This window comes from Barbus barbus, assembly GCF_936440315.1.
Source record: "Barbus barbus genome assembly, chromosome: 42".
NCBI lineage: Eukaryota > Metazoa > Chordata > Actinopteri > Cypriniformes > Cyprinidae > Barbus > Barbus barbus.
In genome coordinates this window covers 3,613,725-3,638,394 of record NC_136720.1, presented here as the reverse complement: position 1 = coordinate 3,638,394, position 24,670 = coordinate 3,613,725, and the positions used below count along the sequence as shown (strand labels likewise).

The window sequence follows — 24,670 nt, the reverse complement described above, 5'->3', positions numbered from 1 at the left end:
ATTGCTGATTTAATAAGAAAAAATATCTTCAAGCAAAAAGAAATAGTCCACTGCTTACATAGATCTGATTGTATGTGCGTCCAAAGTATTTGAAAGACTGCTGCAAGTAAATGGCTTCAGAGCTTCCATCATCTGAGATGGGATTGACTATGTCTCCATCCCCAAACGGCAGGAAATTAACCGGCACTAGAATACAAAGAAGCGTAAATGAATTGTTTAGATCGTCAGGAGGAACATTAGCTCTTAAAAGGCATTTTTTTAAAGTATCAGTATCGTGTCGCAGACAAATAGGCAACTCTTTGGCTTACAGTTTAGCGAACCATCAACACGGAAAGACCAGCGGCCGTTCACGTCGATATTACTGCTGGATGAGAGTTCTGGGGCACTGGCTGCTGGAATTGTGAAAGAATTGAGGGAGTCCACTGTGTCATAACCAGCCTGTAAAAGTAAAAAAGGGTACTTAAAGCCTCGATCAAATCCTATTGCAAAATAAAACAATCTCTTACTTATAAATAAGGTATAAATTGGGGCATAAGTATGTCCTTGTTAGTCATTTCTGCTATTTGTAAATTATGTAAGGATCTTCACTCCACTCACCAGCCAAGCTCGTCCTGTTTCTGCAATATCACCATAGTTGATCAGGATGAAAGAGCGGTCACCATTGGAGACTAAAACCACTTGGAAAGTAACCACCTTCAAAAACAACAACAAAAAACAATTGACAACTTTCAGAACTGAAAACTCTCATAGAGCATTCATCTAAAATCAGAGATGAGGTCTTACCCCTCCACCAGTGATGTACGGCACACTGTCCCAGGTGGCTACAAAGGCTGATGTAGCGGTAAAAGGCACGTCAGGGAAATACTGGTTAACAGCTTGAGTCACTTGTGCCAGTACAGCACTGCTTGTGTCCTCTCTGTAGGAGATAGTTCCACCATTTCTATTGTCAAGGTCAGTCCACAGAGCGGCAATGATGTCTATTCCAGCGTTCAGATAAGGGACGTAGGCCGACAGGGGTTGAGTAAACGTCAGGTGACCATTGTTGTTCACCTAAAATTCAGAACAAATTGCTATAGAATTACCTGCTACCACTCAACAGTGTCATTAATTTTGGAATAAGGTTTAGAAAAAACTGTTACAGTTGTACACTTGAAGATGAGAAAACTACTAATTGAAGAAGAATGCTGAATCATAATTAACTGATAATAAAATCAAAAGAAAAATACCTTAAACCAAAATGTTATAGTCAAACACTTACATAGATCTGATTGTATGTGCGTCCAAAGTATTTGAAAGACTGCTGCAAGTAAATGGTTTCAGAGCTTCCATCGTCTGAAACTGGGTTCACTATGTCTCCATCCCCAAATGGCAGGAAATTAGCCGACACTAGGAAAAGCATAAGCATTAGTGTATTTTTTTAATTGGGGGTAGTTTTGAAGGGCCTTTAATGCCTGCACCTACACATTGAGTAACTGTGTTTTTTATTTAAGAGCAATAACTGCTTGAATCAATCCACAGAGGAATTATTTATTAACCATAACAAAAAAAAACAGAGATAATAAGATAGTAGCAAAGAAGCAAGCCTGGGAAGTACAGGACAATATACAATATACTTGAACACTATAAATATAGAGATCAACAGGAATGAACAAGTAGAAAAATCTGCAAAAGTTAAGTAGAACACAGGTTGACAGCAGCAACAAAACAGAAAGTGCTGTGTGCGGTGACGTTGTCAGGTATATTGGATATACTGAGTGGACTATTCAGTGATGGCATGTTGATGTTAAGCGACTGAGTTTAGGAGCCTGGTGGCCTGAGGGAAGAAGCTCCTCCTGAGTTTGTCCATTTTAGTACTGTATAGCGCTACTGACGTCATAAGCACATTCATACTGTAAAATAGTACCATTCCATCAGAATGGAGGTAAAAATTTGCCATAATTGAGCTGTGTCTTCAGTATTTGTATAAAAGTTTAGAGTACTGTTTGTATTGTATTCATTCTAGTTATTCTAGATTTTACTACCTGCCTTTACCCTTGCCTGTTTTTTGATTACTCTTTCGTCTTTGCCTTGAATGATTTTGTTTGCTGGTGTTCGACCCTGCCTATACGATCATGCCTTGTTTAAATGAAGCCTGCACGTGGATCTTCCAACTCCGTTGTCATGATCCAACATTACAGAATACACCCACACCCAGACCCAGTGGCTTTATTGAGTATCCAGACCAGTCATGAACCCAGCACTAAGGTTAGTTCGCTTCCATCAGGTAACACGCTCCCTCGAGGACCACATCCAGGACTTTTTAGACATTTCATGTCACTTTGATCTCCTGGACTATGCTCTCATTAACTTTTTATGTTATGGACTAATTGAACCTTTGAAATCAGTTCTCACTCATATGATGGTCCTCGAGGGTCACTATGTCAATTTTTATATTTTGCCCTTTTGCTATGCGGCTCCCCTTTCAGGGGGAGGTAGAGTGTTAAAACTGTGTTAAAAGCCCTAAGTGTTTTTTTGGGGTGGGGGGTGTTTCGACCAGCACTGGTCTACACAGATAGTGGACATCGCAAGTCCGGTAATTCTGCAAATGGAACAGCAGCATACTTGATAGCGTCAATCAGCTTGTCTTGGCTACTGCAATCTTTCTCACTGTATTTACAATAAGACGAAATATGATATCAAACACCACTGCCTCTTTTCGTTTTCACCCAAAGTGAATTATATTTCATGTTTAACCACTACAGAGACATTAGCGCCAGCGGCAAATGTCAGAAGGACTAGCCAAGGTTATGCTCCTCTTGTCGGTATACATAAGCACTGAGCGCCCGCTGATCGCGTGGAGCTCACGTCTCCAAAATCAGCAACACACATTTTCAAATAGCTGCTGTCTTTATGCAGATGCAGATTTGAGTTTTAAACAACTACATTTTCGCCTGAAATACTTTGGTAACACTTTACAATAAGGGTACATGAATAATCATGTACTAATGCCTAAATTAATACTTAATTCATCACATACTAATGATTATTAAAGGAGTCAACTAATTATGAACTAACGAAGAGCTATCCTTAACTACGACTGGAGTCATTTGGATTCATGCATGAATAACGGCAGCCTTAACTACATGTCAGTACTTGTTTGATAGTTAATGCATTAATTAACATTTATGGGTAGACTAAATCAAACAGCTTCTTTAAAAAGGAATAAGAAATACTCTGAATTTGAATTTAATTTAAATAATTTAATACTATCATAATTTGAGCATTTGACATCTTCAGCTTTGTCATAAACATTATTGGGCGGCAATGGATTAGTTGATCCTCCTCATCAAGTGTAGAAAATACTAAATACACTAATGACTGATCTTGTCTGTTTTATGTTCTTCTCTTTCCCTTTAAACTCACCCTATTGTGACTTATACACGGATACTTTTAAAACTAAATTTCATGACACAATAACAAAATATGCGAATAAATGGTGGTTGAAATACAATGCTGTGTGAACTCAACCAATCAGCATGTTCAGCGCCCAAAACCCACCCCCGAAAGCTCCGGACCTTAGAAAAAGCACTACCTCGCGAGTAGGGACATTCTGAGGGGCAAATTTTTACCCGAAACTTTATTTAGATCCTGGTTCCTGCAGTGGAAACACACTTACCCCTTTTCCACCAAAGCAGTTCCAGGTGCTAGTTCAGAACCAGTGCTATAGCCGGTTCTTAGTTGGTTCGACTGGCGAGCCCTTTAAGAACCGGTTGCTTTTCCACAGGCTAGAGAGCCAATACAGAGCCAGGGCTTACGTCACTGATACGTTTCATGTTTTGGTTCACTAGCGTGGCACAACAGGCTTGTTCGAGGTGCATCAGCGCCACGCAGATCGATCAATCGGCACACAACACACTAAAGCACCACGAGAGCGATCCAAAAGCATAAAGAGCCGTCTGCTTTCTAGTCTCTCCCGCAGCACCCCGATATGCCTCACACCGAACGGTCTGCGCAGCTCCGATCCATCCCGGACAAGTCTAAACAAACTATCAGCAATGGCGGACGTTGCGTTGCCATTGATGTTCATGGCTTTGCGAACCTACATCGGCATCCAAACACGGCGAATCAAACGTGTTAGCATTTAGCTGCTATTTCAAATATGGGGGTCCAAGTTTCTGTTCGTCTTGTTGGTCACGGTAATCCTCTTTCCCTTTAATACGGTAACCCTCTTTCCCCAGCTCCTGACGCAAGTGGTTCTTCCTTCTAGCCCAGCAATGTTTGGTGCTACTTACGAACCGCTTTTCCTGGTTCGGAGCTGGTGCTTTGGGTGTCGAAAAACAAAGAACCAGTTTGAAACTAGGCTCTGGCTCCGAACCAGCACTGGAACTGCCTTGGTGGAAAAGGGGTAACTGAGTGCCACCCCAAAGTTCCCTAGTTCCTGCAAAAATTCCTGCGGTGGAAATGGGCTTATTAGGGCCTTTCGCACTGCTTTAGTTCCAGAACTAAAAGTACAGTACTAAAGTACTGGGACGATTTTGCGCAAACTATTTCCCAGTACCATTTAAAGAGTTGCATTCGCACTGACAGTGGGTACTAAGAAGTGACGTAAGCCAGTCGACAGCGACGTCATTTGTACGCGGCGTTCAACAATGTTAACAACAGGAGGATGGAGGATGCTGTGATCGGAGCTGTGTTTTTGTTGTATCTTGCGGGTTTCACAATAACAGACATGGGATTTCGACGTATACGTCAAGTGATTGAAAGAACGGAAAGGAGGACTAAAGAATCTCCAACGACAGTTTGCAGTGTTACATTTCATTGAGGCTGATAGAAGCACAAAACGCCGTAGACGAAGTCTTCAGGTAAATGCCGTTTATAAATGCTCTCAGTATGATACAATGTTTACACAGTGTTTTAAATCAGGGCGTTTTTGTACGCGTTTAGCCAATCAGTGTACACTTACGTCACGGATGTTTTAGACCCTACTCTGAAGTAGGAGCTAATTTAGTTCCTCCAAACGGAGTTCCTGGAACTAAAACCGTTCCTAGTTCCCGTGGTGCGAACATGCCAAAACATGGGTAGTTCCAGAATTAGTTTGGGTACTATGAAAAGGTTCCTGTGGTGCGAAAGGCCCTATTGTTTGCTGGCGTTCGACCTTGCCTGTATGACCACGCCTTGTTTAAATAAAGCCTACATTTGGATCCTTCCACTTTGTTGTCACGCTCAAAAATTACAGCAAATCTTCAGTTTGTAGTTTAGCAAGCCCTAGCCACACAGCTAAGACAATTCAAGAGTGACTTAGGGACAACTCTTTGAATGTCTTGGAGCCGTGCATTCGTTATTTTTTTCTGGAGAGACATCCAACCTTGCAGAGCTTGAGAGAATCTGCAGAGAAGAATGGCAAGGGAAAAAAAAAAAAAAAACAAATCCAGGTATACAAAATTGTTGCAAAATATACAAAAATCCTTTAGACTGTTATCGCTGCAATAACTAGTAGGGTATAAAAAATTGGGTGGAGATATGATAGTAACACATTCAAAGTGTAATTAAATTATCTCATGAGCTCCATGAAATGAGTTGATGGGCCGCTGATCCAGAGAGAGCAGCGCTCATCATGTTTGACAGCTTGATAAACAGTCTACACAGTAGGCTACATTTGTGTTGCAAACATTAAATAATAAAGAAAGTACTAGGATACAAGTTTATAGTCCGTATATAGACTCTGATGTTGCAGCAGCCGTGATCAAAATGAGTAATTGACCTTTGGAACTAATGTCCCAAATGCTTCAAATAAAGATTGTATGTGTTACATTATGCCAGTAGGTAGCAACCAGTGACTGTTAAAATGTATTTTATGTCTGAGTCATTCATTAAGAGATTCATTCAAAAATGAAACAAGTCTTTATTTCAATGGATTTTTTTTTTACATAATGAATTCATCTAAATTAATAAATATTTTTAAATAGACTCATTTATATAATTTATAAATAGACTCATTTCGAAAATTAAATAAAATATTTTCTTAGAACCTCAAGTAAATCATATTGTTTGGTTGTCTAATGTTTTGTTTTAAGAGACGTGGGAGAACCATGTTCTCTAATCTAAAACTCAAGTTATTCAGAGCCCTAGCTTAAAAAACACATAATATATCTGGAATCTAACTAATACTGTTTCTAATATTAAAATGTAGACTATGATGTAAGATGTACAATCTTACAGACTTCATGTAGTACATTAACAAGGATTTGGTACAATTAATGCATTATAATGCCATTTCTTATCCAGTGTGTGAAGTTCTGCAAACGGGCAGGACTTTCACACATTGCACATTGTCAGCATTGTCACAGACACAGTCCTATCCTAAACAATGAATAGAGGAGGGAAACGTTCTGGGGTGCAGAACAGAAAAAAGACAAACAAAAACTGCATTAAAATGATGATAGCTTGACTAGTTGTCCTGACTAGGGTCCTGCCCTGACAGTCATGTCTAATATGTCTTTATTTAACCTAGGGGTCACCAAACTTGATCCTGGAGCGCCGGTGTCCTGCAGAGTTCAGCTCCAACTTGCCTCAACACACCGCAAGTCTGCAAGTATACCTAGTAAAGGTGCATTCAAGTCATGTTGGATACATCGTATTTACGAGTTGAACGCACGTGAACACCACCACAAATTCGTTATTATGGGAAACGCAAAATTTTCTTTAGGATCCTTTCTTTCTGAGCTGGGGGCATGTCAGTGAAAAAAACGTGTTGGATGCAATGGACGCAGACAAAGACTAAAGATATGGCGGTAAAGTTGTTGAAATTAATAAAATGATTATTTTTTGTAATGTACAATAAAAATGTTACATATACAAAATATATTAATGTATAATTATAATAGAATATATCATTATTCAGTTTATATCACCTTCATAAATTAAATAAAATAAAAAAAACACGATGCACATTCTTCATTCATCATTTTGTAGATGTAGAGTTAAAAAAAATCGTTGAATTGTGTGTAGAAAAGTTAAATCGCCATCTTGTTCCTACCAAAGCGACTTGAATGCACCCGACGTCGTAATAACATCTTGTCAACTCGTAAGTACGAACGTCCCAGGATGACTTGAACACAGCATAAGACCTTGATTAGCTGGTTCAGGTGTGTTTAATTAGGGTTGGAGCTAAACTCTGAAGGACACCGGCCCTCCAGGACCGAGTCTGGTGACCCCTAGTTTAACGAGTCTTATGGCATTAGATGTGTTCGACTTCATGAAGTATTGCGCAGACCGATCGGTGGCTGACTTGAAGCAGTGCATGCCGGTTAGTAGTCCGACTTGAACCGATGCCATGTCACTGTCACATGTGGCATCAAAGTACCGCGATAGCAGCCGGCTGACTCAGCGGGTGCAGCTTTTTCAGAGCAACTGTATGAGTGCTGATGACGACACCGCTGTTTCACGATTGTAACAGTAAATGTAAAACTTCATTTTAAAGAATGTTTTTTTTTGTCATGTAGACAATTAATGGAAAATGTGTCATTCTTAAGTGGAAGATTTCTGCCACCTGGTTGAAAACAAACAATTACGTGTTATTACCACTATGACCAGTAGATGGCTGCAGAGGATCACTCATTGGTTCATTTGGCATTTCCAATACAGTTATTTTCACGTTTTCCTTTTGGATTTATTTTTAGACATTAGAAAATCACTAATACGAGTTTTCAAAAACTTATTGCATGCATGAATCACATAATATTCCTGGTTCAAAATTACGATTTTAGACAAAATGTGTGTCAGGGTATTGTCACAGCAGTCTACTAGAGAAAGATCCAGATGCAGAATGACAAAGGCAGAGGTCCCCAACCACCAGGTCGCGACCCACTAATCTGCAAATCACACGCAAACGGTGAGGTCTGGACCTGGTCCGTATATCACGGATCAACTGCGATCCGTTTAAAGCCCTAGGCTAGCCATGACAGATCAGAGCAATCTTTAATTTGTATGGAGTAAGAAGAAAAAGAAGAAAGTGAGATGATAATAAATGTGATGCTTTGCTTCACAAATAAAAAAATATTATTTTGGCATTACCTTCTGCATCAATCACTTTATCTGGAAAAGAACAGAAAATTATAATTAAAGGTACGTCATTCTTTATTAACAATTCAATTTTAAAACAATAAATATAATTTTGTATATTAAATTAAATGGAGGATATTTTGTTATGAACAATGTTACACATATTTCTCAATATCATCATCATTAATGAATTGATTTAAACATTTGCAAGTGCGAATTTGATTTTTTAACATTTTATTTATGTGATTTATAATGTATATTTGAAACTTACTAGAAAGAAGAGACAATATTGCTACAACATATAATGGGGCAGGTTTCCCCATTTTGTTGTGAGTGTTGTCACAAGGTGTTCTTTAAGGGGGAAAAAGAAACATTGTCAACAACTATGGCACCAATAGCAGTAACTTTTTAATTATAATTACTGAGTAAGCATAGCTACAAAAAAATTAATCAAATCTGATTTGTTATAAGAAATTGAATCTTACCAAAATATCCAACGTTAACCGAGACGCATCCAAATACAATGATCTAAATTCTGTCCTGCTGCTTTTGAAACAAATTACAGATAATGTCAGTATTTATACTGATATTTAGGGGGTGGAGTTTTCACATAACATTCATTTACCATGCAGTAACATCCACAGAGCGAAAATTATTGCAGGCATTTCAGCAGTCGTGGTAGTTTACAGATGACAGAAACCTGTCTTACTTGCTCGTCTGATTTTACCTGTGTAACACAGTACTGATTTTATCATACTCAGCTGATAATTAATGACTTGACACATAAAACAAGCTAAAACGACCGGTAACACTTTATATAGCGACCACGACGCATACGCGAGTTTTCCCCAGAATGTAATAAACGTAATCAGCGTTGTTTACGTTCAGCATGCGCGCACTTTCTCCTGAACGTAGACAACGCTGATTATTTTGATTACGTTCTGGGGAAAGCGCGTTAACGTAATCAAAATAATCAGCGTTGTTTACGTTCAGCATGCGCGCACTTTCTCCTGAACGTAGACAACGCTGATTATTTTGATTACGTTCTGGGGAAAGCGCACACATGGTTTGTGGTACTCTCCAAAATGGCGGAAGACGGGGAGAAAAACTGTTGAAAAAATTCTATTATTTTTGTTTTCTTCGCACACTAATGTAACAAGTCCTTGCTACGTTTCTGGGTCTGGGAACATTTCAGTTGCATTGCTGTCTATGCAGGGTCAGAGAGCTTTCGAGTTTCATCAAAAGATGAACAAAGGTCTTAGGGGTTTGGAACGACATGAGAGTGAGTAATTAATGAAAGAATTTTCATTTTGGGGTGAACTATCCCTTTAACAGCTACCTTACCATGTATTAATGAGCAGCAAATTAGGAGTTCATTGAGCCAACAGTCATAGTTAATGGTTTGTTAATAGTGGGAATTAAAATAAAGTTTTGCTTCAACTTTAATAGTATAATAGTGATGCGATCTCACATCTTTCTACATTTCTGCTGATTCTAATTATTTTTTATATTTTTTGTGAATTAAGGTGACTTTTAAGTTAATTTCAAGGTGGGAAAATTTGAATTAAACCTTCCAAATCCACATTTCACTGGTGATGCTGGCATAAATCTATCATCTTATTAGGAATAAATTCAATATTTTTGTCCTCTCTTACTGAGCTAACATGTTCCTGTAAATTATACATTTTTAACCAACAAAACGGTTGCAAAAGTGAAATGTAATTTGTTGATGTAACATTTGTCATACTGTATTCATTCTGTTATTGATGAGTAATCAGTCACTACAGTTGACCCAAAATAATGTTAGATTTCAGTTGGATCACTTTTGAAGAAGGACCTAATTCAAACATGATTGGTGATCAGATTATAATCAGCTGTTGCTGGTGAATTTAACAAATTCACAGTTACCATATACACTTTTATAGATATTGGGTTCAGTATCACATCTGTGTACAAAAGCTATATGGTTAGGAAATTGCAGTTGACCACATGAATCAGACTTCACAAAATTATATTTGATTTTGTCACAATACCAATAATTTAACTTGAGTACAATTTCAGTCATTTTTAAACACTTGGACATTTAACGGTGCAAATGTGTTGGCTATAGCCTATTTATTATTAGGAAATGTACAACATCATGCATGTAGAACGTACGGCTGAAATAGTTTCTAGATGATCTAAACAGGTTTTGTGAGTTTAAAGTATGTACTTTGCTTAAGGGGTTAACTTGCACATTGCCAAGATTTAGAACGTAAAAAGGTCATGTATGTTTATCTGCATTCTGGAGCAGTTTCCAACACTGTAAAGAACGTATAGGACAGAAAGTCACATGTTATTTCAAGGAAGTAATTTCAGAAATGAGAACCTGTTTGGTTTGAATTGCCTTTTATAACTTCTTTTTTTTAAAACAAAATATTGTACACATTGTTCTATATCAAATTGTTTTAAAAAATCAAGATGTATTAACCTTTTTTTAAAATAAAAGACAAACTTCAAAAGACAACTTTGTTACATGCTAAATATGAGACCCCTCTACAGTTTAAAGACTACAGTGATCCAGCATTGATTGTTGCAAGAAGAGTTAAATGTTACATAGGCCTACTATGAAAAGTCTTTTTACTTCATGTTTTGGTTATTACAATATTGAATTTTATTTATTATTTACATATGTCTATGAATATGTGCATGTATTTCCTGAACACTAGCTGAGAGACGGTGATTGTCTGGAGCAATAATGTGTCTGGAGGGTCCTGCATGCGAGAGGATAATACATATAATTGTTTTAGTACAGTAAAAAAAAAAAATTATTGGCACACCAAAAACACATATATTGACATGCAGACACTCATGGACCTCATCCTTATAAACAGGAGCACCATGTTGCGTTGAATTGCTGGTATATGAAATACCGTATTATTATTCACAGATTTCAAACCTTCCACAAACATGGCCAAGTTGTCAAACATGCACAAAATAGATGACAGAAATAATTACTCTGTGGATAATTGAGATCCTTTCTTTTTAAATCACGTTTGGAATGCAGAACAGGCACTTCTGTTGCCAAAGGCTTGTCATGTGTTCTCAATAATAATTTGGGCAATGACTGTCAACATAAAGACGCAAAAATGTGAGCAATTCATCAGTACATTAACTAAAATAACCGGTCTGCTAAAGATCTGCTTTCTTTGAGGTATATGTATATATTGTTTATTATGTGTATGTCATCTTTAAATTAATTTGAGCTATAATTCATTTTTGTCCTACTTTTCTTTCAATGTCTTTTTACTTTTGCACATAGTTCTGTCCTGCCTCCCTCTTTCTCTCTCACACACACACACACACACACACACGCACACACGTCACCACGTACCCAGATCTGTGTGAAAGTGCATCAGATCTTATGAAGAAAGAAGGAGACTTGTATGGAACATCAAGAAGCAACCCTACACTTTGACAACAGATCAACTCATCTAGTTGCCAAAAGACATTCATCCAGCATCATATGTTGATGTCACAGAACTAAACTATGGCGAAGTGCTATCTATAATCAGATGCACATTTAAAACTGGAATATAATTTAATTCACATGTATTTCATGAACACATAATCCTTTCTGGATTATAATCTACCGTCAAAATGATCAATTTAATTATTCCAACTGCTGTGAGAAAAGGCTATAAATGATCCACGTTCAGCATCCTCACATGCGATATATATACAGTATGCTAGCCGGACAACTTCTTTATTTTTACAGCTGTGACGTAATGACTTAGCGCCATGCTCAAATTTCCCACACATTCCTACCAGTACCACTCAAATTAGAAAACCTTATTATAAGCATTACTGTTGTGAAACGGGCTAAAGGCGATAGATTTGAATGCTGGATGGTTATGTACTTAGTTAAAAATGATCCGAAATCAATTTTTTAGCAAGTTACAGACTGCAGCTTTAAGTGTTGGAATCCTGGTTGAGAGATTGATGTAACCTCCCAGAAGTGATTTTACTTGAATGTACAGCCCGATCTCACGGCAATTCGTACATATTTTACGAGGTGGCTAATTCGTACGACCTCACTCGTACAAATTCATACGATTTTAGCTAAGTCGTACGTATTTTACGAGTTGCCAATTCGTATGAATTTGTACGAATGACCTACACCTAACCCCGCCCCTAAACCTACCCATCACTGGGGTTTAGACAAATCGTACTAAATCGTACAAGTGAGGTCGTACGAATTCGTACGAATTAGCCACCTCGTAAAATACGTACGAATTGCCGTGAGATAGCGTTGGAATGTACCATTATTTTACAAGGGTTTTTTGATAAGGGTAACAGGGCTGACATGAAATCAGGGGACACCAATTAAATAATTTATATTTTATAGAAAAAACGTATACTTGTTCCAAGTATTTAGGCTGTATTTAGAACAATATGAAAATGTGAGTTTTGTATCATTTTGCAAATTAATAGTCCTTCTGAAAAAGAAAAATCATAGTGAGGGACAGACTAAAAACCTTACCCTTATCAGCATAAATGCTATTTACATGGTTTTAAATCACAATTTCTTTTGTTATTTCTATTAATTCTATTTTTGATTATTTCAAAGGGATGCAAAAGGCACCGATTTCGTGGAATGACCCACCCGATGATTGCTGTATCATGCATACCTGGATAATATAGTTTCACATTGGACATTTGAGCCCTGAAAGCACTAGAACAGCATGGAGTGAAACTCAGACCAACCAAATATGAGTTCTTAAAAAGAGAAATACACTACGTGGGATGTGTTTTTGTGCTGAAAGTAGTTGCAAGACAAGTCACCAAGCATGTTGGATGAGATTCATAAGCTCACATACATTCAGAATTCTGATCTATGATCTTCTGCCACAAGTTAAAGGCACCAACCAGACCTACATAAATAAACATTACAACCTATGTAGTCTATATTGAGACACAACTGAAGTACAAAACCAAGTTTACAAATGAAATAATTCTTTAGTCACCAAATATTATATTGCAAATATGGAAACATTGGCCAACAAGAATTCTCCCGAGGGGGAACCGCCCTCCCTGGAAACATTTCTATGAGGGGAATGCGGAACGTGAATTCTGTTGCGAATGACTTTATAGAAGTTCAAATATGGTATATTTATATGTAATACTGTATGATTGGTATTCATTGTTATCGATGTGCTATGCAACAATTTCCTTTGATTCACTCAGATTGTAGTGTCTCTTCCCTTTTGGGACTGTTTCTGTTGCTGCCTTCCCGGTAAGAGGACTTAGACTCAGAACAAGGAGTGTCTTTTGGGAAGGTACCTTTATCCCTTTCCGATGAGATTGCAATCTGGCGCTTTTCCATTTCCAAGCTGTGATTGGCTATTTCCCTCAGAGTGGGTGGGGGACACGGTGTGGCCCACCTTTCTTTCCTCCTGTGGAACGTATTTGCATAGTCCAAACACACATTTATTAAAGTGTCACTAAAGTTTTACCAATGCATCATTCACTTACCAAACTTACCATTAAATAGTTTTAGAAAAAGGACGCAACACAACTAAACATGAATAGATAGACAGATAGATAAATATTTTTAAGACTAAATTAATATTTCATCAGATGACACCCGACAGTAATCAAGACCAGACTGACAACACATGCAATCAAATAATGCAGTACAAGGTTCATTATTTCATTTAGTCCTTTTATTTTTAATGCTTCATATTCATTTCTGTCTCTTTGTGAAATGCCACAATGCAACAATGCATTTTAATTAAATGGAATCTGAACTAAAGATAGTCAGGCATGGCCACAGGTGCATGCAAAAAGAAAATTAAAAGCTTCAACTTTTCAGATGATTGTCTGATAAGGGCCACATTTAAAATATTACGTGAACAGCCTGATCAGTGAAATCATCTTTGTTCACGATGTGAACGTAGCCTTGATTTCACACAGACACGCATTTTCTGGTGACATTTTAAACTGCCGAGCCATTTAAATCTTTTCCCACACACAGAACACAAATAACGTCTTACATCTGCATGACTTTTCAGATGTATCTGCAAGTGTGAGAGCAAATTAAACATTTTATTACAATGATCACAATTAAACATCCTTCCTTTAGAGTGAATGCACTGGTGATTTTTCAAATTGCTCCTTTTTCTAAACCGCTTTCCACAATCAGAACACTGCAATTTCTTTCCAGAATGAGTTTGCAAATGACGGTTCAGGTCTTTTTGATGCGTGTATCTCCTCTTGCACTGAAGACATTTAAAAGGCCTCTCTCTTGTGTGTACTCTCATGTGAACTTCAAGGTTTCCTTTAAATGTGAAACATTTCCCACACCGAGGACAGATGAAGGGTTTCTCTCCCGTGTGAATTTTCATGTGAGTTTTAAGGTTTCCTTTAAATCTACAACTCTTTCCACAGTGATGGCAAGTGAAAGGCTTCTCTCCAGTGTGAATTATTGCATGCCTCGTGAGGTTTTTCTTATCTGGGAAACACTTTCCACACTCATGACATTTAAAACCGTTTTCTCTGGAATGAATTTTCATGTGGTAATTAAGGCTCTCTTTTCGTGTGAAGGATTTTCCACACTGAACGCATATGAACGGCTTCTCTCCAGTGTGAACTCTCATGTGAGTATTAAGATTTCCTTTTTGTGAGAAGCTATTCCCGCACAGCTTGCAGGTGTAAGGACTCTCTCCAGTGTGACCTCTCATATGAGCATTAAAGGTTGCTTTATATTTGAAACTATTTCCGCACTGAGGGCATGTAAAAGGCTTCTCTCCAGTGTGAAGTCTCACATGAGTCTTGAGGCTGACGCTATGTCTGAAACTCTTTCCACAGTGATGGCAGGTGTAAGGTTTTTCTCCAGTGTGAATTCTCATGTGAGACTTGAGGCTTACTTTAAATCGAAATTTCTTTTCACACTCTTGGCATTTGAAAATCTTTTCCTCTGAGTGAATTATAACGTGTCTGTTAAGGCGTTTTGTGTTCCGGAAGCTCATTCCACATTGATGACATGTAAAACAGTTCTCTTTTGAGTGCATTATTATGTGGGAAGTAAGAGTTTTCTTACGTTTGAAAAACTTTCCACATTGTTCACATGAGAACGGCTTAACTCCTGTGTGACTGTTCATGTGATACTTAAGGTTTGCTTCTGCTGTAAAGCGTTTTTCGCACAGTTGGCAGGAGTAAGGTCTTTCTCCGGTGTGAATTCTTATGTGCCTGGTAAGGGTTCCTTTTTGAGTGAAACTTCTTCCACACTGTTGGCAAGTGAAAGGCCTCTCTCCAGTGTGAATTCTCATGTGGCCTTTAAGGGTTGCGTTTTTACGGAAACCCTTTCCACACTGTTGGCAGGTGTAAGGGCTCTCTCCGTTGTGAATTCTTACGTGGACGTTAAGGTCTCCGTGTTGTTTCTTATACTGACCTTGGTCTTCCATTTCATTCAATACCTCATTCTCCTCTTTCAGCATCGTCTGGTCTAGGGTGAAGAGAGACATAATAAAAGACAAGTTAAAATCTCAAACCCTGTTGACAAAATGGGCCCACTCGGACCTACTGGGAGACGTGACATGCTTAAAAAAAAGAAATTAATGTCGCATTCATATGGCATTTATACTTAATTTGCCACCCCGTCTCACTCTCAGGCTTTTCACAAACAATGCCTCCATCCTTTCAGTCTTCTGATGGACTTCTGCCACAAGTAGTTCATACAAATACATAAGAGTTCCCCTGCAACTGCATACGTGTTGTTTTTAGGATAGATCTCTCAGAAGTTGACCCATGGCAAACTACCATCTATGCGATATAAATAGATCTATTTCTTTTCATTATATATCTTTGCTTGACAACAGTGTCCAACAGAAAACAATATAATCATTAACCTCCAGTAAATTAATGGTAGCAACTGCTAAATGAATAGCCATGGCATGCAGACCAATTGGAGGAAGATGATCTGTACAATATATCGCCCTCAGGAGCGTCAGTTGTCAGATACACAAGCAATATGAAACCGAGAGGACAAAACTAGCTAAGGAGTTGGAGCTCATAGTGACATGCTGACTGCTGGGAATATATCTATAATCAAACAATAAAAGACAATGATGATAGATCACTGCTTTAACAAGGATCAATCTATACAGTGAAGATGATGCAATGTTATACATTTGATTACTACAGAGAACCTAGCTGAAGACAATAAATGAAGTACAATTCATCAGTGTCTTCGCAAATATCCACATCAAACTATGTGACAGACAGCGATTAACCTCCTTCTTTTGTCTCTATACATTGCATAGATCAGCAAACAATCACCTAATTTTGAAATTGTGACCAATTACATTTCCATTAAGCACCCAGTTTGCGTTTCTCTAAAATTTAAAGAAATAGCTTGCAAAGGCCACGTACACAGTGAAGTTAAATTCGGCTGTCGGTTCACCTTTTACTCCTTAATTGCATTCTGTACACACATAACTCACAAAAATACAGGTAGTGACAACCGTGTTTACAGAACTGAACAACTAGCTGTTAATGATGTTTTTGAACGTGCATCAGAAATGTGTCTTCATCTGTATGCAAGAAAATAACAGTGAAAGAAGTCTTAGCACATTTTGACACGGGGCTTGGTGCACTCATGAGCCCTGCAGTAAAGTGTCAAGTGTTGCCAGATCTTCATAGAAAAAAGAAAACAAGGATACGCACAAAAAACACTAAAACACCCAAATGCTTTAATAATAAAATTAAAATCATATCCGCGACAGGCCACTTTAATAACTCCATAAAGTGCCTATCTTTATGATGAGATTAAACCAAACAACATGCCTGAAAGCGTCTGTAAATATGAGGACATGGCAACACAGGCTTCTCTAAGCAGCCTCGAGCATAAACAAAGCACAGCACATCTATCAGCGGTAGCTTAAGTTAGAATCGACTGACAAAAAGAGTCTTTAGCCAAAAAACGGCACATAACAAACGGCTAAATTTTTATTCACTCCTGCAAGATGACAATGTTGCTATGGTTAGAAATGCAGCAGTGACTGCTGTTCTGTACACACATGATCATTTACAGGCTCACTCCTGCATTTAAGTGCGGTTGTCACTCAAGAAACTTGCAGCGTGTATGTGGCCAAAATGAGCTTACAATAGCAGAAATAAGTCTTTTATTTAAATATTTATGCATGCTATTATTTCCATACATTTTGTTCTAATTTCACAAATAATAACCTCAAACTGGGTTTTACATGATTCTTCTGGAGTGTGGGTTTGGTGAAGTGAACTAAAATAATATATACATTTCCAATATATTATTATCATCTTCATTTTCTTTATACATGTATATGTTTCCACTTGAATGTGTATGTTATGATGTAAAACAAATGCTAAACTTCACAAATATCATTCATATCTGTGGAGATGTTTTAAAAGGGATCAAATGAGTTCACGTTAAAGAATGGAAACGAACCTGTTTGTTCTTCAGTATCTTCTTGTTTCACACGGAATACTTCTTCAATCTTCACGTCTTCACTCTCTGCTTTAATAAACGCCATCTTTATAATAGGTTTTCTGTGTTTGAGACAAATTAAACAAGAAGGAAAGGTGGAGGGGGATCTAACTAAATCTCTAAGTGCTTATCAGTCACAGTCAGCACACCCTTTACTCAAATTAGCCATGGTTTTGCTACAAATTAAACCAAAACATAACATGGTTACTATAGTTAAACCATGGTAACCACAAATTAACCATGATTTTACTACACTGACCATAGTTTAACCATGGTATTTGTAGTAAAACTGTGGTTATACAAATGGCAATCAATACCATCATCTAAAAATAAATAAAAATAGTTTCTCCCATCACTACTTATATATGAAATCAAATAAGATGCACCTTTTCTGCAGATGAGTTTTACTCACAAAAATAATGTTCCTTAATGACAGATAAAACATTGCACTATTACACAACAACAACTCTGAATTCACTTAATAGTTATTGTAAAAATTATAAAAGAACCCACTGACTTATACTTTAAATGCTTAAATACACAAACCTTTCTTCAGTCGAATCAACAAACGAACTAATGCGGCGCAGTCTTATGTCGTCACGTCGCCACGCCAAAATAAAAGTCCTGTCCCGTTTTCAAACAGATGGGCACAAATACATTAAAAGTAGTTGTTACAAATTGCACATATTTGCTTATCAAAGGTAATAAAAGTGTTTAATTAAAACAGCTAAAGTAATTTAGAACAAGAAAAAGAACAAACAAGAAAGAAACTTGTATTATCATAATAAAACAACAACTTAAAAGATAGAGACCTAGTGCGTTTTGCTTTACTATTTTTTTTAGACCAATCAGTGACTCCATATAATAAAATATAATTAAGTAAAGTTTGTTGAGTTTTCCTTCAGCCCATTTTTGATTATACATATTGTACTGTCCCATAATCAGACAGAGATTGACACTAAAGGCCCAAAAAAAAGTATACAGAATGCCCTCAAAATCAATGTAGTTATAAATGCAGTTAAAATATTCTCTGTCTCCAAACCACAGAAATCACATTTGGTCAAATCCAAGTACTTTGGTACACCAGATGAAGTATTTTAAAATGTATCTCATATCTTTTTAGTTATACGGTACTTTTTATGCTCAAACATGGATATTTATTATTCAAACATGGCGTGCTTTTAGATCAATGAGAGGTGGTGTACAGATGTAACTGTGTTAAAGAAGATGAGCTGTTCAGATCTAGAAATGCTCTTCATTAATTGCAAGCCGTTCTATTCGCCGCGGGAGTTCAGCTCGTTCATTCTCGTGAGTGTATACATGCCTCCGCAAATCTCTCCCACAAACTGCCAAAATACAGACAGCACATCACATGTTCCACCAGAGACAGTAATATACTGGATCACTGTTACACAGCAATAAAAGACGCATATCACTCTGTTCCACAAGCAGCTTTAGGACTCTCTGATCACTGTTTGGTTCATCTTATTCCAACCTACAGGCAGAAACTTAAATCTGCAAAGCCTGTATTAAGAACTGTTAAAAGATGGACTAGCGAAACAGAGCAGGATTTACAAGCCTGTTTCTCTCTCACTCATTGGACTGTTTTTGAAGCTGCTGCCACCAATCTGGATGAGCTCACAGAGACAGAGTACAGTGGATATCAGCCAAAAACAATTCAAGATTCAAGATTCAATAGTTTTTATTTGTCACATACACAATTATACAGAGTATAACCAGCAGTGAAATGTAGGTCAGGTCTGCTCCAAGGACAGTGCAATTATATAGACAAATATTAAGAAGAAGAAAAGTAGAAAAAATTAAATAAAATAATAAAATAAAATAAAAGATAAGATAAAAAATATAAATATAAATGTGCAGGTCAGTATGTTGTTGACTTAAATAGTAATAAGAGGAATGTGCAAAAATAATGTGCAAAAAAGTTGTACAGGGTATTTACATAGCAGCAATATGAGGTAGAGAAAAAATATGAATAGCTTATTGATATATGATATTTACATGGAGAAAAAATATGAATAGCTTATTGATATGGTGATATTTACATGGAGTCAAGTGATGTTATGACAAAGAGTTAGAGTTTAGGAGCCTGATGGCCTGGGGGAAGAAGCTCCTCCTAAGTCTCTCAGTTTTTGCCATCAGGCTACGGAAGCGCTTACCAGATGGAAGCAAAGTGAATAGACGGTTACCAGGGTGATTTGAGTCCTTGAAGATTTTAACAGCTCTATTTTTGCAGCGTTTGAGGTAGATGTCCTGCAGAGAGGGGAGAGCAGACCCTGAGATGCGCTCAGCTAAGCGCACAACTCTCTGTAGTGCTTTGCAGTCCTGATTGGAGCTGTTTCCATACCACACTGAGATGCACTGAGTCAGTACACTTTCTATGGTCCCTGAATAGAAGGTTTTCAGGATTGCTGGTGAGACCCTGAATTTCCTCAGCTGTCGCAGATGGTACAGTCTTTGCCTGGCTTTCTTAACCTGTGTTTGGATGTGTGTAGTCCAAGTCAGGTTCTCAGAGATGTTTACACCGAGGTACTTGAAGCTACTCACCCTCTCCACAGGGGTCCTACTGATCATAAGAGGAGTGTAGGGCTGCTGCTGTCTCTTCCTAAAGTCCATGATCAGCTCTTTAGTTTTGCTCACATTCAGAGAGAGACAGTTGTCCTGGCACCATGATGTGAGTCTCTCTACCTCATCCAAGTATGCGGTCTCATCGTTGTTGGAGATGAGGCCCAGAACCACAGTATCATCAGCGAATTTGACAATAGATGTGGAGCTGTGAGAGGACACGCAGTCATGCGTGTAGAGAGAGTAGAGCAGGGGATTCAGGACACAGCCCTGTGGGGCTCCTATGTTCAGAGTGATGGAGTTTGAGGTGAACTGGCCAACTTTCACCACTTGAGGTCTGCCGGTGAGGAAGTCTTGAATCCAGTCACCAGTGTTGGGAGTAACGGCGTTTAAGTATAATGGCGTAATTTTTTCATTAACGGAGTAATCGAATTAATTACTTTTCCCATCGTTGCAACGCCGTTATCGTTATTGAGAATGTAAAGTGGCGCGTTACTACAATTTGGTTGAATAAAGCGCGAGGAGGTGTCAGGCTTTGGCTACACATCAGCTGCCTGGAGAGAGCAGTGGTGGGGATGATGACACCGTTGCAAATGCGATGATGATTGGCTGGGTGGGCGGATGCCCTGCTCACGCTCTCTCATTGCACGCTCTTACTACCACTAAACACACAAGGCCGCGGCAATGGTGACGAGCCAGGGAAATTCAAAGGTAGCGTTTTCTAACTGGAAGTACCGGCACTACTTCTCACTCATGGAAATTAAAGGCAAGAATGTGTATGTAACATGCACGCTATGCCCAGGGAAAAAAACGTTATCCACGTCTGCATCAAGTAACTCAAATCTAATGAAGCACCTTACATCAACCCATTAATTAGTTAGTTAATCTACATTGAGAGTTAGATAGTGTGTTGCAAAGTGTGTGAATAGCTGAATATTATTTTCAATATTTAATTTTGTTACAATGAATAGCAGCCTTACATAATTCCCATTGTTGCTGTCCATGTGTGTGAGGGAAGAGTGGAGAACGTGAGAAATGGCATCGTCCGTGGATCTGTTTGGGTGATAGGCAAACTGAAGAGGGTCCAGAGTATCAGGTATGGAGGAGCAAATGTGGCTCTTTACAAGTCTCTCAAAAACCTTCATGACTATAGACGTGAGGGCAACTGGGCGATAGTCATTCAGGCAAGAGGGTTTATTGTTCTTTGGCACAGGGATAATAATGGATTTTTTGAATGAAGTGGGAACCACGGAGGTAGCAAGGGACTCATTAAAGATGGAAGTGAACAAACCAGCGAGCTGATCGGCGCAGGACCTCAGAACACGGCCGGTTATCCCATCAGGTCCGGCTGCTTTCCTGACGTTCACTCTCTTTAGCGCCCTCCGAACCTCATCCTCCGACACGGTGATTACAGGATAGTCGCTGCTCTGCCTGCTGCTTCCTGACGCGCTGGTCGGCAGAAACGTGCTACCGCCGTTGCCATCGAAGCGGCCGTAGAAGATGTTAAACTGTAGAAGATTCTAAACTGTTTGTTCCTGCTAGGGCTGCCACTGTTCTCACGCTATCACGCCACACATCCATGTTCTCACACAGTGAAAAGCAACTGCAAATGAAAGCAAGAGCAGCTCAGTTACAACGGTAATTACAGGATATTAGTCATACAAATTTGGCAACGTATCCAGTGAATATTTGTGTTTGCGTTCAGGCGAGCATAAAAAGTTTTTATTTACTGTAGCAGAGTAGCCAATCACAGATCTCTTGATTTCTTGAACACCATTGGTTGGTACTGATTCAAGTTAGTCCGATTCACTCACTGCTCAAAAAAACAGATTTTTTTTAAGGCTCTGAAGTTCTGCATGCTCATGAATCCTCATTGTAACAAGGTTTAATTTAAATAATAGACTCATTGTGCAGTGTAGAGAACTTAATTGATTATAACAGAAATCAGTGAGATTGCGGTGAAGTGAAGTGAGCTTTTTAGTGATTATAAAGGAAGTGCTCTTTGCTCACTTATAATCCATTCTGAATTTAAACAAAAGTTCTGTTTTATTTGAGCCTGTATTCTTTGTCTGTGTGTTTTCTGTCTGCCTTATTTGACCTAGTTTTCCTTAGTTGCCCTGATTAGTTAATTCTGTTCACCTGTGTCTTGTTAATTAAGTCATTTAGGGGCTGTTTACACCTGGTCACTTCATGCATTTTTTTCTGATTGGATAGCTATCCGATCCTGAAATGACCAGGGGTGCTTCTCAATTCTTATTTGTGCATCCTCGTTTCCTTTCCTTGCTTCCTTTCCTCGTGTCTTAGCTCCGCCCCTTCAGGATGCGAGGGAAGGATGCACGGAAAAGACATGAGGACGGAGGAATTGAATCAAGTAAAATGATTCATCCTCGCTCACTTCAGAGCATCATCAGCTGTGCAAAATCGATCTGCCCTTATATTGTTAAAGTTTGTTTTTTAAGACATTCAAAATAAATATTATAAAGCAAGATGCCCTGTTGAAATATATGACATGTATGGTTTATTTAAATTGCAAATGTAAAATATAAATTAAAATTATTACAACAGATGAGAAGGGAGAAGAGAATTTACACGTGCGTCAGGTTATTCGATGAAAAAGACTTCCGCATAGGATACACCTGTGTATCCTCACTCATAGCTCCTCTGGAAGGCTCCTCACTCCTCATTCCTCGCGGTGCAGTAAGAGAATTGAGATGTCCTTCAAGATGGCTGAGCTCGATGGGTTTCCGGGTCATAGGATGGAGGACAGAGGAGCAAGGAGGGATATTGAGATGCACCCCTAGTGTAAATGCCCAATACGCATACGAGACAGATATAAATCCGATCGCTCAAACCACTTCAGGATGTGGTCTGGGCCGCATTCCAGACGAAACTGGACAAGTGTAAATGCATTTGGTTGTTGAAACCACATATGATAATTTTACTCCTCCCAAAATATTAAAGCAGTAAACGTGTGAGAGCGTTTTATAGGCTATATGTCATGTTATAGTCAGATATGACAGCGCTAATGCAACACGTATCACCGAGGATGAGTATCTCTTAAGCAAGCAGACGCGCAATTAAACTGAAAGTAAGATGCAGACGGTCAACACACAATCATCTTCATTAAAAGTAGCGAGACTAACAGTGCTGATGCCTCGTTTTTTCCTGTTGCGGTCTCTGATATTGAAATTAGCTGATAATGAATAAAATGCAGCACATATCTATTGCTTTCATTGACGTGAACTCCATTAAATTTTCAAATGCCACGGGAATTGAAGAGCAGATTTATATCCGTTTTGCGAAGACACATTTATGTGGCCAAGTGTAAATGGAAACGTTTTAACAAATCAGATAGATATCCAATCAGAGAAAATGCATGAAGTGACCAGATATAAACATGCCCTTAGTCCCTCTCTTGCTTTTTTATAAGTTCCCCTCGTTTCTGTTCAGTCCTAACCGGTTATTGATTATGCAAGATGAAGTTATGTTGGTGTTGTGCTACCCCTTGCTCCTGGATTCCTTTTGTTTCTTGTGTGGGTTCTTTGAAAGTGGGAGTTTCCAGTCAGTAGTGGGAGATGTTTTCCACGTACACAAATCTTCTGTCAGTAGAGTGATTAGCCGGGTTACAGGGGCTTTTTGCCATAATTTTAACCAAACGGTCAAGTTTCCATCTCGTCCTGAACAAGAAGTTATTCAAACCAGTTTTTTTTCTTCGTATGCTGTAAAGCTGCTGATTTTACTTCTCTTTCTTGATTTTATCAATTTCAAGCTGCAGTTTTCCTTCTGTAACTGCAGGACCACTCTCTGGTTTTCAGGAATACACACATTTTTTTGAGAAATTAATAAATAGTCTGGAAGTAATAGAGGTTGTTCAAGGTCTAATTAAGAATTGTGTTTCTTAGCCTTAAACACAATTGTTAACAAAGAGCAATAAATCCTCACGGTGTTGTGAAATACTTAACGGTTTGCCTTTACTAAGGGAAGTGATTATTTGCAATACCCTTAAGTCATTCCCTTAGGTAAGGGGAAATCATCTCATACTTAATGGAAAACCGTAAGGTGCTTTATTCAAGATTCAAGATTTTTATTTGTCACATACACAATTATACAGGGTATAACCAGCAGTGAAATTTAGGTCAGGTCCGCTCCAAGGACAGTGCAATTATAAAGTATACAAATATTAAGAAAAAGAAAAGTAGAAAAAATAAGAGAATAAAATAAAATGACCATCTGTCGCAGATGGTACAGTCTTTGCCTGGCTTTCTTAACCTGTGTTTGGATAGTCCAAGTCAGGTTCTCGGAGATGTTTACACCGAGGTACTTGAAGCTACTCACCCTCTCCACAGGGGTCCCACTGATCATAAGAGGAGTGTAGGGCTGCTGCTGTCTCTTCCTAAAGTCCATGATCAGCTCTTTAGTTTTGCTCACATTCAGAGAGAGACAGTTGTCCTGGCACCAAGATGTGAGTCTCTCTACCTCATCCAAGTATGCGGTCTCATCGTTGTTGGAGATGAGGCCCAGAACCACAGTATCATCAGCGAA

General features: G+C 38.4%; 3 protein-coding genes across 3 annotated transcripts in view; all 3 read right to left on the bottom strand.

Moving 5' to 3' along the window:
* LOC306861597 (uncharacterized protein) overlaps positions 1 to 8,591 on the bottom strand; it is a 31,378-nt gene extending 22,787 nt beyond the window's left edge. Inside the window, exons 1-8 of the mRNA XM_079403967.1 lie at positions 8,526 to 8,591; positions 8,312 to 8,391; positions 8,053 to 8,073; positions 1,259 to 1,386; positions 784 to 1,050; positions 598 to 693; positions 309 to 438; positions 59 to 186 (exon numbers count right to left, since the gene is read on the bottom strand). Of these exons, the coding sequence (XP_079260093.1) occupies positions 59 to 186; positions 309 to 438; positions 598 to 693; positions 784 to 1,050; positions 1,259 to 1,386; positions 8,053 to 8,073; positions 8,312 to 8,363 (822 nt within the window). The 5' untranslated portion in view covers positions 8,364 to 8,391; positions 8,526 to 8,591. The remainder of the gene's footprint in view (positions 1 to 58; positions 187 to 308; positions 439 to 597; positions 694 to 783; positions 1,051 to 1,258; positions 1,387 to 8,052; positions 8,074 to 8,311; positions 8,392 to 8,525) is intronic.
* LOC306861123 (uncharacterized protein) overlaps positions 1 to 24,670 on the bottom strand; it is a gene marked incomplete at its 3' end in the record, with an annotated part of 730,281 nt that overhangs the window by 398,783 nt on the left and 306,828 nt on the right. The gene's annotated exons all lie outside the window — the stretch shown is intronic.
* Positions 13,734 to 18,141, bottom strand: LOC306861620 (uncharacterized protein). The gene is made up of 3 exons (XM_079404000.1): positions 18,092 to 18,141; positions 17,507 to 17,607; positions 13,734 to 15,526 (listed from the first exon to the last, which is right to left on the bottom strand). The coding sequence occupies exons 2-3, from the start codon at positions 17,589 to 17,591 to the stop codon at positions 13,953 to 13,955; spliced, it is 1,659 nt and encodes a 552-aa protein (XP_079260126.1). The 5' UTR covers positions 17,592 to 17,607; positions 18,092 to 18,141; the 3' UTR covers positions 13,734 to 13,952.

Excerpts from the sequence above, each read along its gene's own strand:
- LOC306861620 (XM_079404000.1), bottom strand. The coding sequence starts at position 17,591 with ATGGCGTTTATTAAAGCAGAGAGTGAAGACGTGAAGATTGAAGAAGTA. Across the intron at positions 15,527-17,506 it reads AGATACTGAAGAACAAACAG|ACCAGACGATGCTGAAAGAG; the intron begins GTTCGTTTCCAT and ends TCTTCACCCTAG.